The 15,293-nt window shown below is 41.6% G+C and overlaps 1 protein-coding gene across 5 annotated transcripts in view; it reads left to right on the top strand.

The window, feature by feature from the left end:
• The first annotated feature begins 2,963 nt into the window (after positions 1-2,963).
• EXOG (exo/endonuclease G) overlaps positions 2,964-15,293 on the top strand; it is a 33,151-nt gene continuing 20,821 nt past the window's right edge. For all 5 annotated transcript variants that reach the window (XR_007505800.1, XR_007505797.1, XR_007505798.1 and 2 more), the window contains exons 1-5: positions 2,964-3,122; positions 4,429-4,578; positions 8,079-8,218; positions 9,980-10,056; positions 13,088-13,202. Coding sequence is in view for 1 of the 5 variants with exons in the window: in XM_049798386.1 (XP_049654343.1) it covers positions 2,975-3,122; positions 4,429-4,578; positions 8,079-8,218; positions 9,980-10,056; positions 13,088-13,202 (630 nt within the window). In the remaining 4 variants the exon portion in view is untranslated. The remainder of the gene's footprint in view (positions 3,123-4,428; positions 4,579-8,078; positions 8,219-9,979; positions 10,057-13,087; positions 13,203-15,293) is intronic.

Raw genomic sequence — 15,293 nt, forward strand, 5'->3', positions numbered from 1 at the left:
TTGGTAAATCATTTACAAAAGTACTAAAATCTCCCAGAAGGAGGCATTTTGCAATGCTGCTGGCCTTCCAATGGAGTAACTGTGATGCAAAAGTCAATCTGTTGGTGGATGAGAATTGAAGGAGGTGGTTACTGCAAACTAAGTAACATTCTTAACCTCAATTCTATGCCATAAATCCGCACAATGCCATTGTCAATCTGCTCAAACTATCTGCTTATGAATTCTGCATGATCCTCATGATAGAGTTGAAAGCCTGATCTTTCACCTGTTAATATTTTCACATTTGTCCTTAAGTTTGACAAATTTTATACTGTAAAGTTGACTTAAGTACAGTTTGATGTCAATTCTTGTGGAAAGAGCTTTCTGCATGTAACATTAGACACATACAGTTAAACAACACAGCATAGTACAAAACTCACAAGAAAATGTTTTGGCACCAGCAGAAAGAAATCTCACCCTAACCATTTGTCATTTTAAACCATCTTATTGTAAGTTTTACCAGCTACTTCTAAATTTGTGCTTTATTTAAAGAAATAAAATAAAAATCCTAAGACTTGTCTAGCGTAGTGAAATATGTGTATATCAGTTTTAGGATAAATAGCTAAGTCTTATTACGCTGTGTTACTTAACTTGTATATATAGAGTATACATAAGAGTTTGCAGTAACCTGTTTCTCCAGGATTTCCAGTTTGAATGGATTTAAACTCAAACTATGAAATTACGTAAATGATTTAGAAGATTGCAGAATAAACTGAGTGTAAATTACAGGAAGCTCTATCAGATGGTGAAATAATTTTTAAAGAGTCTTTTGGTCCTTGGCTCAAATTCAATAAGTACTGTTTGTATACCAAGATATGTGAAATGTAAATGTTGTAGGTTATATTTCACTCTTGTAGCTATAAAAAATGTAGAACAGAGATAGCTTGTACTACTGAGTTAACAAAAGTTATACTAAAGTATCCTGTTAAAGAAAAAAGTATACAGAGAGTTAAGCTCGTTGCTGTAACCCCTTTTGGATTGAAGTGTGCTGATTTTTTATATAAATATATTTTATATATATATATTCTGCAAAAGTGTATATATATATAAAATGTATACATAAAATGGCCTAATGCAGACATCCATTGTATTGCAGTTATGAAGACATTTTGGAAAGAACATTGTATCATAGTTCATGAATTTGCAGTGGATCTTTGTTCCTTTTTACTGTGGTATTTTAGAAATGAGTCTCAAGTTTGAAATTAGATCTGCCAAGTTGGAGTTTTGCTGCTTCAGCTTTGCACTGGGTGTCCGAATAAACCAGTATGAATGTAGTATTTGCCCTGTGTGAAGCAGCTACACCCCAACAAATAGGAGGAAAAAAAACTAGAAAGAACTATTTCAAGTTTATCTTTTTGTATATGAAAATAAACAGTAAATTACAAATAATTGCTTCTCTTGTTTGTGTGACGTTAAAAATCACTGTTATTTTATTGTCTTTGGCATCTAGCTGGAGTATTTCCTTTTTTATAGAAGAATGTTTGGTGTTTTCATGGCATCTCTGCTATGCCGAATCCCTAACAAAATCCCTGCAGAGGCATAGCTGAGGCCTCTGCTTCCCATCATTTGCTAACTTCTCCAAAGGGAAGAGGGAATTAGCTCGAATTGCTGTGTCCTGTTAAGTGTGTTGCCTCTTGCATCACTGTGGTAACGCTGCTTATTGTTCCCAGCAAAGAACTGTTCACGTAGAGCATTACGTGCATGTTAAGCTGTATCAATAAAGTACAGCAACTAGCTGCAACTGCCAGCGACTGGGGGTTTCAATTAAATCCCAGGACCGTGCAGTGAAGTGTCTGCCCTTCCTTTCCACCAGCTCTAGCAGAGGAGCAGAGAAGAAAGCAAGGGATAGCGATCACCTAAATGGTTCCAACCTGATTTACTAAAACTTGCCTGCTACTGCCTGCTACTTGCTGGAAGTGAAAGTTACGCTGTATGTACAGCTGCTGTAAGAGCCCCTGTTCATGATGTGCCCACAGCAACTGCACAGCCAGGTCCTTGACAAGGACGGCTGGATCTTTCCTCGGTCGAGGGACGCTGTTCGCAAACACACAGCGTGCAGAAGTGCTGCGGGGTTCCCGGTCGGGGAAGCGGCTGTGAGGTACCTGCTGTCAGGGCAAGCGTTGGACCTGGCACCGAGATGCAGCTTCCATACACCATGGGTTTGTTTGTGGGTTGGTTTTTTTCCCCCCAGTTTCAGCTGAGCACCAAACAAGATTCAGTGAGGCGAGGGGGACTGGACCTGCAAAAATACTAAAAAAAAAAAGCCAACAAAAAAGCCTGAGCTCGCTGTACTCATAACAACACAATGAGCTTTGTAAACCCCACAATGTGAGGCAAGAAGATGCCCTCAGCCACAAACTGAAGCGTGGCCAGATCTCTCTCTGGGCAAGCTGCCCGCAGTGAAGTGATGGCGTGGCGACACAGCCTTGATGTTTTGGTGTTTTCCTTTGCTAAACTGGTCCTTTTTTTCAGCAAAAACGCCTCTCGCTTGGTGCTGGGCTGGAAACGCTTACAGTGGACCCACATGAGGCAACTATGGACATTAACAGGCACCTGTGGGGGAAAAATAGTAATAATCCAGCTGGTGTTTTTCCTGATAGAAAGCGTGAGGTCAAATCACCGAAGAGGTGAATAAACCCAACCCCGCGCCATCCTTCGGGGCTGGAGCCCAGGGCCGTTGCCACTGGCCTTGCTGGCTGGGGACTAATTTAGCCACCCCTCACCGGGCGGTCCCTGTAGTCCCCGAGAGGGCGAGCCCCGCGCCTTCGTTCTCCCTTTGCCACAGCTTTCGGGCAAATCCCTCTTCGTTCCTTCCTCGCATGTGGCCGCCGCCGCGCTGAGGCGGTACCGCCATGGCGGCCAGGCGCCTGCACCGCCGCGGGCGGGCCGGCAGGGGGCGCTGCCGCCGCCACCGTTCCCGCCTCCGCCCGCCGCCATGGCGGCCTTCCCCCGTCACCGCCGCTTTCTGGGCGGCTTCGTCTGCGGGGCCGCGGCGGGCACCGCCGTGTCGTGCTGGGCTGCGTGGCGGCTCCTCCGCAGCCAAAGCCAGCCGGAGACGGTCCCCGGGCGAGCCTTGCCAGAGGGTAAGAGCCGTGGGCAGAGCGTGGAGGCTCGGGCGCGGCGGCCCCGTGGCTCCGCGGGGCGGGAGCGGCGGCGCCTCAGCTCGGCCACGGTCCCCACAGACCGTTCCCCCCCCCCCAGCCCCTAAACCCGCTCCATCCCCTCTGAGCAGCCTTCTCCGTCCTGGGGTGCCAAGAGTGGGTCGGGAGGGCGGGGAGTTCCCCGAGTACCTGCGCCGGGCTTGGGGCGGGGGGGGGGGGGGGGGTGTGTAAGGAGGTTATTTGGGGATGCTGGGCTGTAATTTGCATTAAAAACACAGCTTCCCCTTGCTGCACCTGCTCACGCCAAAACACTGGTGACATGCGAGGTAAGTGGTTTTGTGCGGCTGCTACGATGGCTGCAAACGTCCCGTGTTGCAGTGGGGAGCGGAGAACAGTTGTCCGCTGTGTTCTGGTAACGTCCCCGTAATAACATAAAATAACTTTTAAACACGCAGTTCAGGTCAGGCCGTAACTAAATTTCAGATATTGCTTCCCGAGCGCTGCCCTGGGGAGGAAGGCCAGCACAGCTGGTGGCTGTTCACTTGGGAAGACCCTGGCCCACTTGCTGTGGGGGCCGGTGGGGGTGCGAGGCATGGGCCTGGTGGGAATGAATGGTTTTTCTCTGCAGCCTGAAGGCTTTAAAAGTAATGGGAGTGTTGGAAAGCAGAGGAAGAGGGGCTCTAAAAAGGCGAGTTGCTGTCGAACAGATGGCTGGAGCACAAGGAAGTCAGTAAGACAGATGTAAATATTCCTCCATGAGAGAAAAATGTTTGCAAAAAAAAAAAAAAAGAATAATCGCAAAGTGAAGCTTTCATTCATTCAGCAGAGTGTAAGCATTCTCAGTGAGGGCAGGACTCGCACTTGTGCTTAACTTGTACATCTCAGTTTATGAGGAGGAGTGCGATTTCCATCTCTGAAGGGTGAAATGTGTGTGTTGATCTCCTGTGTCCCTAACTCCTTGTTGCCTGATTTGTCCCTAAATATCTGATACCTTTTCTTCTGAAGGCCAGCCCAGACCGATTGCTAGGTAGATGCGTTTAGGCATTAGAGTGGATGAGTTAGTCCTAGAGCTGAGTGCCTCATGTAAGGACAAGGTGAAATGCACTTTTTTGGTAGAACAGAGTTTCACTGGATAGCTCTCTTAATATTTTTTTAAGTCTTAATTGTGGTAATAACCTCAAGTAGTTCCCTATATGGTATGTTTACATCTGCTGAGATGCTTTTCTTACTGTCTTGTTTCTGATCACATTTCATCTTTGGGTGGCTTTCTGTTTATTGTTATCCTTAGAACCAGTAGAAGAGTCTCTGCTGGAAAAATATGGATTCCCTGAAGCTGGAACAGAGACCAGATGTTACACAAATCACGCCCTGTCTTATGACCAGGCAAAACGGGTGCCTCGATGGGTGATTGAACATATTTCAAAACAGAAGACACTGGGTATGTAGGTATTTATTTGCTTACATTTATGACACCCAAAATGGGCTTTGCTGTTCACAGAAGGTGGACCCAGGAGCAGGCAGGGAGAAAAATCCTACACTGATCTCTAGGTATGGATTTTTCCACACATTCACAATCCTACTGGAGGCAGCAGGCCTCTGGGTGGATGTCAGCTTCGTGACAGTATTAAGGCTGATGTTGCCAGTGGTTTAAAAGAGATCTGTCACTGCAGGTTGGCAGGCCTCTTCAGTGTTCTTTCTCTTGGTGGGAGTAGTCTGGTATTGAGCGTACAACATCCTGAAGCCTGCAACATATACTTGGTCCAAGGGCTGTGTATGAAAGCAAGGAATGAAAAAGAACTAGAGCTACCTTCTGGGAGAAGTTTCTGTTACGAATTTATGAAACAGTTGGTAAGCACCAGACAATGTAGCTGTGTCAGTGTAAACACTCTTAAGTAATGTTGCAGGAGGGAAGCTTAACTTACCTCTTTTAAACATGAATGGAGAGAAGATGAAGCGCTGAAAATTAAAGTTTCCTTACCCGACTTAGACTTGCAAAGTTCAGTGTTATTGCTCAAGTGCATAAAAATTGCTCTTGCTTCCTTAGCTAGTGTAGTTAGTTCTGTGGTCCAATTTATGTCAGTTTAGGTACTGCCCCATATGTGTGAATGCTTGTGGAGTCAATGCCTTTAGTGGCCAGACTGTTTCATCTACAGGTCTTAAAGAGATTTGCTCAGAATGGGAAGAAAAGATGTATGTCCATTTGTGAGATAAAAATGAAGCAAAGGGCATCAACGGTTGTAATTGTTCAAAGCTAGATAGGGCATTACCTACTCACTGCAGCCATTATTTACTTTGATGCAGTTCTCTTGTATTCATTATCTAATACTCTCTCCCCTCTTCTTTATGCAAGACAGAGGCTCAGTGATTTTTTAGTGTCAGTGGTGAATGAAATACGAGTGGTATACAGTCATTGTAAATTAAGTTTATAGCATTAGTTCAGTTTTTATAAGGCAAATTATTAGCAATGGAGGTAACTGTATAACTGTAAAATGTTTTATGAATGCAGTAGCCCTCTAAATATATCTTAATCACTGTCTTCAAATTACCTTTCAAAATTAAAAGCGTGATCCTGAAAATATTTATAACCAACCCCTAAGTAGCATCATTGGTTCCACTTCTTTCTGAGAAGAAAGCAGTAATTCCAGGCTTACTTTCAAGCGGGTCTTAACAGCCAAATTGTTAAAATTATTTCCAAATGATCAGATAGAACTAATCTGCAAGTTGAAATTAAGCATCTTGAGGCATTCAGCTCTGAGTTACTTCTGATAGCTACTCTAATTCAGATCTGAGGCAGAACTGTGTTGTTTGGGGAAGGTCAGAAAAACCTTCCTGGTCCTGGAGTTTTGAAAGGATGTGATGTAAAAAAATTTATTTTATTGATAAGTAAGAACTTAAAAGTTTAAAAAAACATGGTGGAAAGAAATTAGCTTTATGTATAAATGAGAGGTACAAAACTGGCTACAGAAGAAATTAGCTGTTTTTTTCAAAGCAGTGAACAGAGACTAAATGAGGATATATTTTTCCATTTTTCAAATTTAATTGGTAAATTACACTTTGTCTTAAATACTGAGATTAAATATGATTTTTTTAAAATAAGAATTCTGTTGTTTTGCATACTGATAAACTTGTCAGTGTTGCTTCCTAAGCATCAATCCTGTGTTGAAGTATCACGTCACATACTTTACTAAAAAAAGAAAAGAGAAGTGAAGCTCCTTCCTTCTACCTGCGCTGCATAAAGATGCTCTGACCCCCTCTCTGTTTTGACATCATCTCCATGGGCATATGAACAGATGGTCAGCAAAGAGGAAATTGCTTACAGGCACTGGTTTCCAAGAGATGCATTATCCATATGCATGCTCATTTTCCACCCCTTCCCTTCTTCCTTGTGGTCCTTGCATATTCGTGCGTTCTTCAGGGAGCTGCCAAGTGGAGAGTGTATACCACACTTTGTTCTGAGTACACAGCACAAGGAAGCATAGAGCTCGTATGCACTCAGTGATAATACTGACATGACAAAAAAACCAGAGTGCATGCAGTTTGTGTGGATATGCACAGTCAGCTATAGAAGAAAGAATAATTTTAACAACTAGCAGTGATCACTATTGAAAATTGCCCCTCATGTTGTATTGCAACAGGAAGTGCTTTATGAAGTGCCAAGTTTGAGAAAATTCTCTCTGGTGTGTACCAGCCTGATTCATTCTTAAATGAAAAGAGACTATATAATGATCCTGTATATTGCATCTGTGATATGATGCCTAAGATGACACCCTGAATTTTATAAAGAAAATTCAGTATGCTGTAGATACTTTGAATTATATTGTCATTTGGGAAAAAAAAATTGTGGACAACAGTGATGGTGCTCTAAGCCAGTTATTTTCCATCTCTCTTGACCCACTGCACAGGGACAGCCGAGGCAGCCCTTGCATGTGCCTCTGCTTTGCTGGAGCACCTTCCTTAACTATGGATGCTCTTGGGTCCCAGGCCATTCCCTAAGATGGTGTCTTATTGGAGGCTGTCAGTGCCAGGATAATTCATGCAAGTATCTTCTGGCCATAGCTTTTCCAAGGAAGTGGTCTGTGTTTGGGTCGAAGTGGTCTCAAAGTTGTAGCCCACTCAGAGTAACATCTTTTCTAAGGAGTTGACTGGGACTCTACACAGTGCAAGGACACAAATGCAGGTGTATGGCCAGTAAATCTGGGAAGGAGTCACAGTCTCCCCAGCAAAGACAGCAGCTTAGAGTGGGCTGCCATCTCTGCAACAGTTAAGTTAGCTCCCCCCACAACCTTTCCCCCAAAAAGTTTTTCACTTCCAGAAGACTTAGGCCTAGCCATTTTTGTGCGTAATTCCCAAATATCTGGAAAGACAGAAGGGGAATCTTGGAAAGGAACAGGAAAGCTCTGCACTTATTTCTGTGTCTGTGGAGAACAGAACACTTAAGACTTTCTCTTAAATGGGTTTATTATTTTACCAAGTGTAACTTTATTAAGATACACTCATTCTACTTCCAGGCTAGACCTGGAAAAAGAAGAATTACTTGTAGTAGATCAAACGTAAAAATGGAATTGCAGCTAGTAAAGATCTGTATATCTCCATTGTCCTAAAAAGTGATTCTGTACTGGTTTATATCTTTAGCAATCTTGCCTTTAATATTTATCTGTATTTCTGATAAGATTAATATATTTTGCTTTTGTTTTTTTCTCTATAAAACGGTAAGCATGTTAGAATTTCTAATATGTAATGGGAAAGAATTTAGGACTGGAGCACACATATTTAAGTTGAATTCTCTTGTATGGTTGAGGAAAAAAATACTCAGTTGAGATTAATATGTTGAATCCTTAAGCATGGGTCATTTGACAAGATGTGACAGAACCAGTTCTTTTTGTCTTGTTGTTATGATGGTTTAATGGTAACCTAATAATTTAGCGTGTTATTCCTCAGGCAATGCAGACCGAAGGCACTGTAAATTCAGACCAGATCCTAACATCCCTCTAATGTTTAGTGCTGTCAATGAAGACTACCTTGGGAGCGGATGGTCACGAGGACACATGGCACCAGCAGGAGATAACAAATTTTCAACAGTAGGATTTTTTTTTCTTTCTTTTTAATTTGTGTTTATCAGTTGGAAAGGGTCAAAAGACCCTTAAAAGTAATGTGTAGTGTTCTTTTGCAGTTTGTTTTGAGATGGAACATGATCTCATTATTGATGCACAGACTTGGACTTGGAGTTACAAGGTCTATTCCTGACTGAGCAGTGTAAGATGCTCTCACAGTCTGCTTCGGGCATATAAATCGGGTGCATCCTCTGGTGACATACCTCTCTTCATTAAATCACACCTAGATTAGCTTGTTGGGCAGAGATGATGTGAGTATATCTTGTACAGTATAGTGGTAAGCAAGTCATCTCAACCTTTTGTATGTCACATTGTCTGCTTGTAAAATGAGGATTATAACCTTCACCAAGCAAACCTTAAAAGTGTCTTCTGAAGCTCAGTGAAAGGGAGACAGGGAACGATGACTTCATTCTGGCCAACAGGTGCTGAGATGTTTAAGGCTAGATTGGGCAAAGCAAAGATGCTGTTAAGTACTGTTCTGTATTGGCAAGGGGATTGCCTGGATGATTTAAAAGGCTTTTTCCTTTCTGGCAATGTGCATGAGGTAAATTAGAACCTTCTTTTGCCATAGTTCTTTCAGTCTATAAAATGTCTTCACCTGCCATTTATTTGAGCTGTAAGAAAAGCATGCCCTAATGCCTTGGCTGACTAACAAAGCAGCCTTGGATTTATTGGATCCTCTTGTGAAATGTGCCTAATGCAGCCATTTGTCAATTAAGAAGCAGTTTAAATTTGTATTTCTGCCAGGCAGAATAGTATGCAGTGGGGCAGAGTGACAGCTCAGTGGCATGTGGTGGATGAAAGAACCAGTTGTTTTATTTCTACTCGAAATGTCTTTGTGGTTATTTATTTATGATATCTGGGGAGTTTTTGCTGGTGAGCTACCTGTGCAGAGAGATCGTGGACCTGGCTTGAAATGCAGTGAGATGATACAATCATTCAAATACAGGATTATAAAAATTTAATTTCACAGTTTAATTAGTGCAGGTAGTGTTTGCTCATTATCCTAAGGACTTCTGTCAGCCCCTTCACTTTGAAGAAGTATTGCGTGAAAAATACTGACAAGTACAGGACCTATGAAGATTCTGGGTTAAGATCTTGGAAATTTTTTCTCTTATACTTTCCTGCATATGCGTAGTTTTTTTAGCACCAGGTCGTTCACATCTGGATATATGTGGGCTTCAGTTCAGAGAGGTTTATGACACTTTTCAAAGATGAAATAAAGCAGATGTGTAGATATTTGACCATTATGGTCTCGTAAATCATTTCATTGCCTGCATGTTATGTATTTGTAAAATATGAATATTTTTAATAAACCTTTTCTTGTAAGGGAAAGAAAAAACTAGCCGTTAGGCAGTCGAATAAATGAAAAGCATGGGTGAAAGCATCTTTCCATTCAAAAAGAAGAGCAGCTAGTTCCTTCCAAAGACATTACAAAACTAACACTGGGTGACATAGTGATTCCTGTGCCTCTAGAAGAGGATATTCTTGTGCTATGTTTCTGTCAAAAAAAAAAAAAAAAAAAAGTAGATAAATTTTGCAAGGTTTGCACCTCAGTTATGCACATCTTGATCCAAAATAATTTTGTAGATATTCTGACTTAGTTTTTTTCTGACCTTTTATGTTGATAATGTTAAGACTAAATTAGAAATGGATTCTGATCAAGAAACTTTTAAAATGTGTTTTTAGCTCTTAAATGTTTCAATTATATTATCTTTCTCTATGCAGAGAGCTATGGCTGAAACATTCTACCTGTCTAACATCGTGCCTCAGAATTATGAAAATAATGCTGGATTTTGGAACAGGTGAGAAATTACTTGTAAGTAAACTACGGGAAAAATACCAGGCAGTGGCATAAATCAAAAATGCTATATTTATAAAGCTTCTTCACATCCAAGTATTCTAGAGCACTTTATAGGTCATCTGTAGAGATCATAGGAACTTTCTCTGAAATGAAAGGCAGCTCAGTCCTTACAGTGCAAGAACACTAAAATGACTACTTTCGTTCTTTATTCAATCAAACTGTAGAGGACATTTATTTAGAATAGATAAAATTACTTCTTCTGGCTGATGTGGGTAAAGGTACCAGGCTTAACATCACTGTCCTTAAGGAAAGTTCAGTAGAAGCAAGGAATGGGTTTAGATCTTGCTTTAACATCTCTTCCTCAAAAAAGCGCTTCCAGTATGAGAGTATTCGCATCTCTGTATGTGGACATTAGTTCACTTTGAATTGGAGAACTGAGTGCTCCCACTGTGTCGTGACTACTTTAGGTCTTAGACTGCTGGATTCCAAGTAGCAGTCAGGCAGGTTCTCTGTCCCTTGTGAGCGCCGGCTAGATTGGCTTTGAGGTGAAGTGAGTGGTTGATAAATTTTAAACTTTATTGACATAGGATTTTTATTCTTTCCTTCCTTTGAGCAGAGAAAAACATTAATAAAAGTAGCATTCATCCAGTGCTTCTTGCATAGGACTTAACAGGATGTTACGACTCAGAAACAGGAGGGGAAAATGATGAATTTCACAAGGGTCGCTCAAGGGAAGGTTAGCAAATTTATGTATGGTATTGTACTAAAAGTCTATCAAAAATGCATCATCATTCAACTACACACTACTTTCACGTTTTACAGGAATGCATATAAAATCATATGAGGCATTCAGTAAGGTTATACTGTTTTATAGACAAATAAAATGCTGTAACATTTTAAGAGATTTTTTTGGTATTGTTTTAATACCTCCAGTATTTGAGCATAAAATTTCCATATACCAAAGCTAGGCATTTGTACCAATTCAAGGTTGGAAACCCTTTTTATTTCCCTTGAGCAGGATCTCTGCCTAATCAGGAAATCATGGGGAGTGTTTGAAAATTTCCCCTGGCACTGTCAGCCCCTCAATTTAAGCAGCTATTACCACTGTCTCCCAACCCCAGCACCCTATCCCCACAGTTTAAATACAAGGTATTTGTGCCACTTGTTTTGTCAGTCACTTGTTTAATGATAAATAGTTTTAAGGATACTGTGTTTCACATGTGTTGTATCCCTTCCTGGCTTCAGTACTCTCTTCCTTTCTTGTTTGTTTTTTTAAATTGCTTGCTTCCTGAATTGTTTTCTGAGGTGCAGGTAGACAATACAGCTTAGTCAGTTTAACAATGTGTTGTTTTTTAAAGTGGTGTTCGCCCTCTAGCCATGTGTTTTTGCTTTCCCAGTTCCAGCTCTGGTACTAGCCTGACTAGGGCGAGTCAATTCCATTTGCTAACACAGTTAAAGTGATTCACATTTTGTTTTGCTTGGTTACGTTTCTGCCAGATTAGAAAATTGGATCAACTGGTGAGATGAGTGCCAGAGCCAACACAGAAGATGGAGTAGGACTGTTCAGCTGGGGCAGACAAGGGGAGCAGTAGGAAAGGGGAGAGCAGGACTGCATCTTTCAGCAAGCTGTTTGATAGTAAGCTATTAGAATAGTTCAGTAGTGTGGTCTAACTGCACCTTAGTATTTATTCCTCATTCTCTTCCCACCAACTTGCATGCTTCTTTCTTTCCTGACATTTAGCTGTTGTTTTCTGTCTTGTTTTGAGTGCAATTTCATGGTCACTGTAATCTGATCTCTGTCCCTGCTGCCACCAAAAGCAGTTTGCTCCCTAGCTGCATTTATTCCCATTCTTTCCTTGTGCCAGGTGGTGTTTGTATTGCCATGCCGTGAGACAGCCTGAGGAGCTGAGCTGCTTGGAAGCAAAGCTGACGACAGCAGGGAAAAAAATTAGCTTGTGGTCAATGCTTTTGTGTATCACATGGCAGCTCACTATTAACAAAGAAGAAAGGGCTCATTCCTGCTAATTCTGATTTGTGGGGCTCACTCCTGCTAATTCTGATTTGTGTGAGCTGATTTAACTCACTAACCCAGCACAAAAAAAAAGACTGATTTTGTTCAGGGTTGTTGACAGATGAAGAATGCTAAAAGTGGCCCAAGGGAGAGGTATAAGGAACAGGAGTGAGAGAGAGAAGGGCATGAAACCTCCCCTTTTCAGAGGCAGCCAGGTTAGCTGGGCTCATCTGTCTCATGTTCTGGTCTGTTTGTCCATTTGAGTGAAGTGCAACTCTATCTGTAGTAAAGGACCAATGGGTGCTCGCTGTATGTGATTTCTACAACACTTGGGGTGTTAGATCAAAAATGGTCTACATTCTTTTGTTTTAGGTAAAATAGGCATGATCCAGAAACCTTCTTATTTTCAGAAATACTTTATGCTGTAAACTGAATCAATTTGTTTAAAAAGCAAAAATAACATTAGTATTTCTAGAGTTACCACTTTATTTTTAAACAGTCTTATATTTAAAAAAAAAAAAAAAAAAGGTAGACTTAGTGGGAATGGCACATAGAAAGTTTTCTAAGTACTTTGAGCTATGGAAAGAGCTGTCTGTTGCAGGACATTGATTCCTTGGGGAGGAACATATAAATACAGTAATGTGGTAAAACCTTTCAAAGAAAGAACACCACAACCTGTTGTTTAAAACAAGTATTTTACTAATCCCAGGTGACCATCAACAGTATCTTTCTAGTGCCAAGCATGGGACTAAGTAGAGAACTCAGATTTTCAGGACAGGTGGTAAGGCTACACATACTGTTTTCAAACACATGCCTATCTGTAAATAAGTGAACCTGGGACAAGTGGGAAGTATGACTTGGGCCTGTGTTTAACCTTCTTCAGTTTGCAAGTCAGTCACATGAGTTTGGAGAAATGCTCCCAAACTGTCAGTAGTTCATCTTGCCCTTCATAGTATGTTTCAAAGATTATTATGTTAAGTTTTCCCAGCTGACTTTACCCTATCTGACAAATATGTTCCAGAATGGAAATGTATTGTCGGGAATTGACTGAGAGATTTGAGGACGTTTGGGTAGTTTCTGGACCTCTGACCTTGCCTCAAACAAATGATAATGGAAAGAAGAGTGTTACTTACCAGGTATGTGTATTTGTTGCTGTGTTAACAGTGCAGTGGTAATTATTTATTTATTTATTTTAAATTGATATTGTAGCCTGATAAAGTTCAACATCCTGGTACCTGCAAAATGTACAAAATGTCCAATACTAGTTGGGACAAGTTCAGTAGAGATGTTATATCTTGCCTGCACGCGAAAAGTATAATTTTAAAATTATTTGTTCTATTGAGAAAGATCTACTAAATGTCTGTTCACAGTCTGCAGTAGAACTATTTTCTGACTTCTGTAACACAGGACAGTATCTAAGCAGAGAGTTAGTGGGTTTTGCTGATGCGTAGGCATTTATTTAGTCATTTATTGATGTATTTTAGAAACAGTGCAATACAAAGATAATGTGGGTTTCTCAAAACTATATAGGGTATTGGAATGCCTGTACTCAATTAATTTCAAAAGCAGTTGTTTGCTGATATCCCATATATGTTACTTAGATGAGGCCTTGCAACACAACTGAAATTCTGAGCATACCAAAGTCAATTGAAAGACTTCATTGAAGTTTAGTAGGTTTTAGGTGAATGCAGTGTAATCACTGGTCCATGGTACTGATACCCCCCCCTTCTTCTTTTGGTACCCCATTTTCATTACCTGCTTAAAATACTCTGAAGATTTAGGATTGATCATGCAGAATCTCTAGAAACTGTCACTGATAGATAGGAAAGGCTATGAAGTTGAGAGGTGAATTTATTATTGCTTATCCTGACTTACTCTTTGTAAGCATGTGTTTAGACATCTGTAGGATCTAAGCATAGTAAGTTATTCAAGGGAGGGAGTATTTCCCCTACTGTAATGAGATATTGCTTTTTTCAGTTGCTAGATGAAAGCTAGCATAATGCAAATAATAACTGCTGTATTTTGCGCCTCTTGAAAAAACACTTTTCCTTGGAAATAAGTACTCGGATCAACTGCACCTTCAGCTCATGAGTGATTCAGCTGTCCAACTAGTTCTCTGAGGAGCAATGAATGAGCTTGCTATAACAAGCCCCTGTTTCAAAGGGATATGAGACACAAAAGAGAGAGATGTTCAGCTTTCAACACTGGCTTGTTTAGCGCTAAGATTTAGGCACAATTTCTTCATTATAAATACACAGCTGATTTCCATTTGATTGAACTTGGAACTCAGTCATGATAGAATGTAATTTCTCCTGTTTGCTTTTAGCTTTTTGCTACTTTAAAAACTGTCCCTTATGTCCCCACCTGCACATGTCTGTAACCTCGACCACGATGAAATCACAGCTTTAGTTTGGGGTTTGTTATTCTTTTTTCCAGTCAGTCATGTGTTATTGTTATGGTTTAAGCCCAGCCAGTAACAAAGCACCACAAAGCCGCTCAATCGCTCCTCTCCCCTGGTCCTGGTAGGATGAGGAGAAAATATAAAGAAAAGCTCTTGGGTCGACACAAGGACAGGGAAGGATCACTCACCACTTATGGTCACGGGGAAAAAACAGACTCAACTTGGGAAAGAAGCAAAATCAATTTAACTTACTCCAAATCAAAAGAAGGATAAAGAGAAGTAAATTCAAATCTTAAAATACCTTCCCCCCACCCCTCCCTTCTTCCCAGGCACAGCTTCACTCCCAAATTCTCTACCTACCCCCTCCAGCAGTGCAGGGGGAGAGGGAATGGGGGTTATGGTCAGTTTGTCACACACTGTCTCTGCCACCTCTTCCTCCTCAAGGGGAGGACTCTTCACTCTTCCCCTGCTCCAGTGTGGGGTCCTCCATGGGAAACAGTCCTCCATGAACTTCTCCAACGTGAGTCCTTTCTGTGGGCTGCAGTTTTTCACAAACTTCTCTGGTGTGGATCCTTCCCACGGGCTGCAGTCCTTCACGAACTTCCCTGGCATGGATCCTTTCTGTGGGCTGATCTTCTGGCACAGACCTGCTCCAGTGCAGGCTTTCCCAGGGAGCCACGGCCATCTTCAGGGGCATCCCCTGCTCCGGCGTGGGGTCCTCCATGGGCTGCAGGTGGGCATCTGCTCCCCCGCTCCTCTCCACGGGCGGTGGGGGGACAGCCTGCCATCTCCCCACAGACTGCAGGGCCCTCCCCTCCTCTGGTGC

This window comes from Accipiter gentilis, chromosome 4, assembly GCF_929443795.1.
Source record: "Accipiter gentilis chromosome 4, bAccGen1.1, whole genome shotgun sequence".
Lineage (NCBI taxonomy): Eukaryota > Metazoa > Chordata > Aves > Accipitriformes > Accipitridae > Astur > Astur gentilis.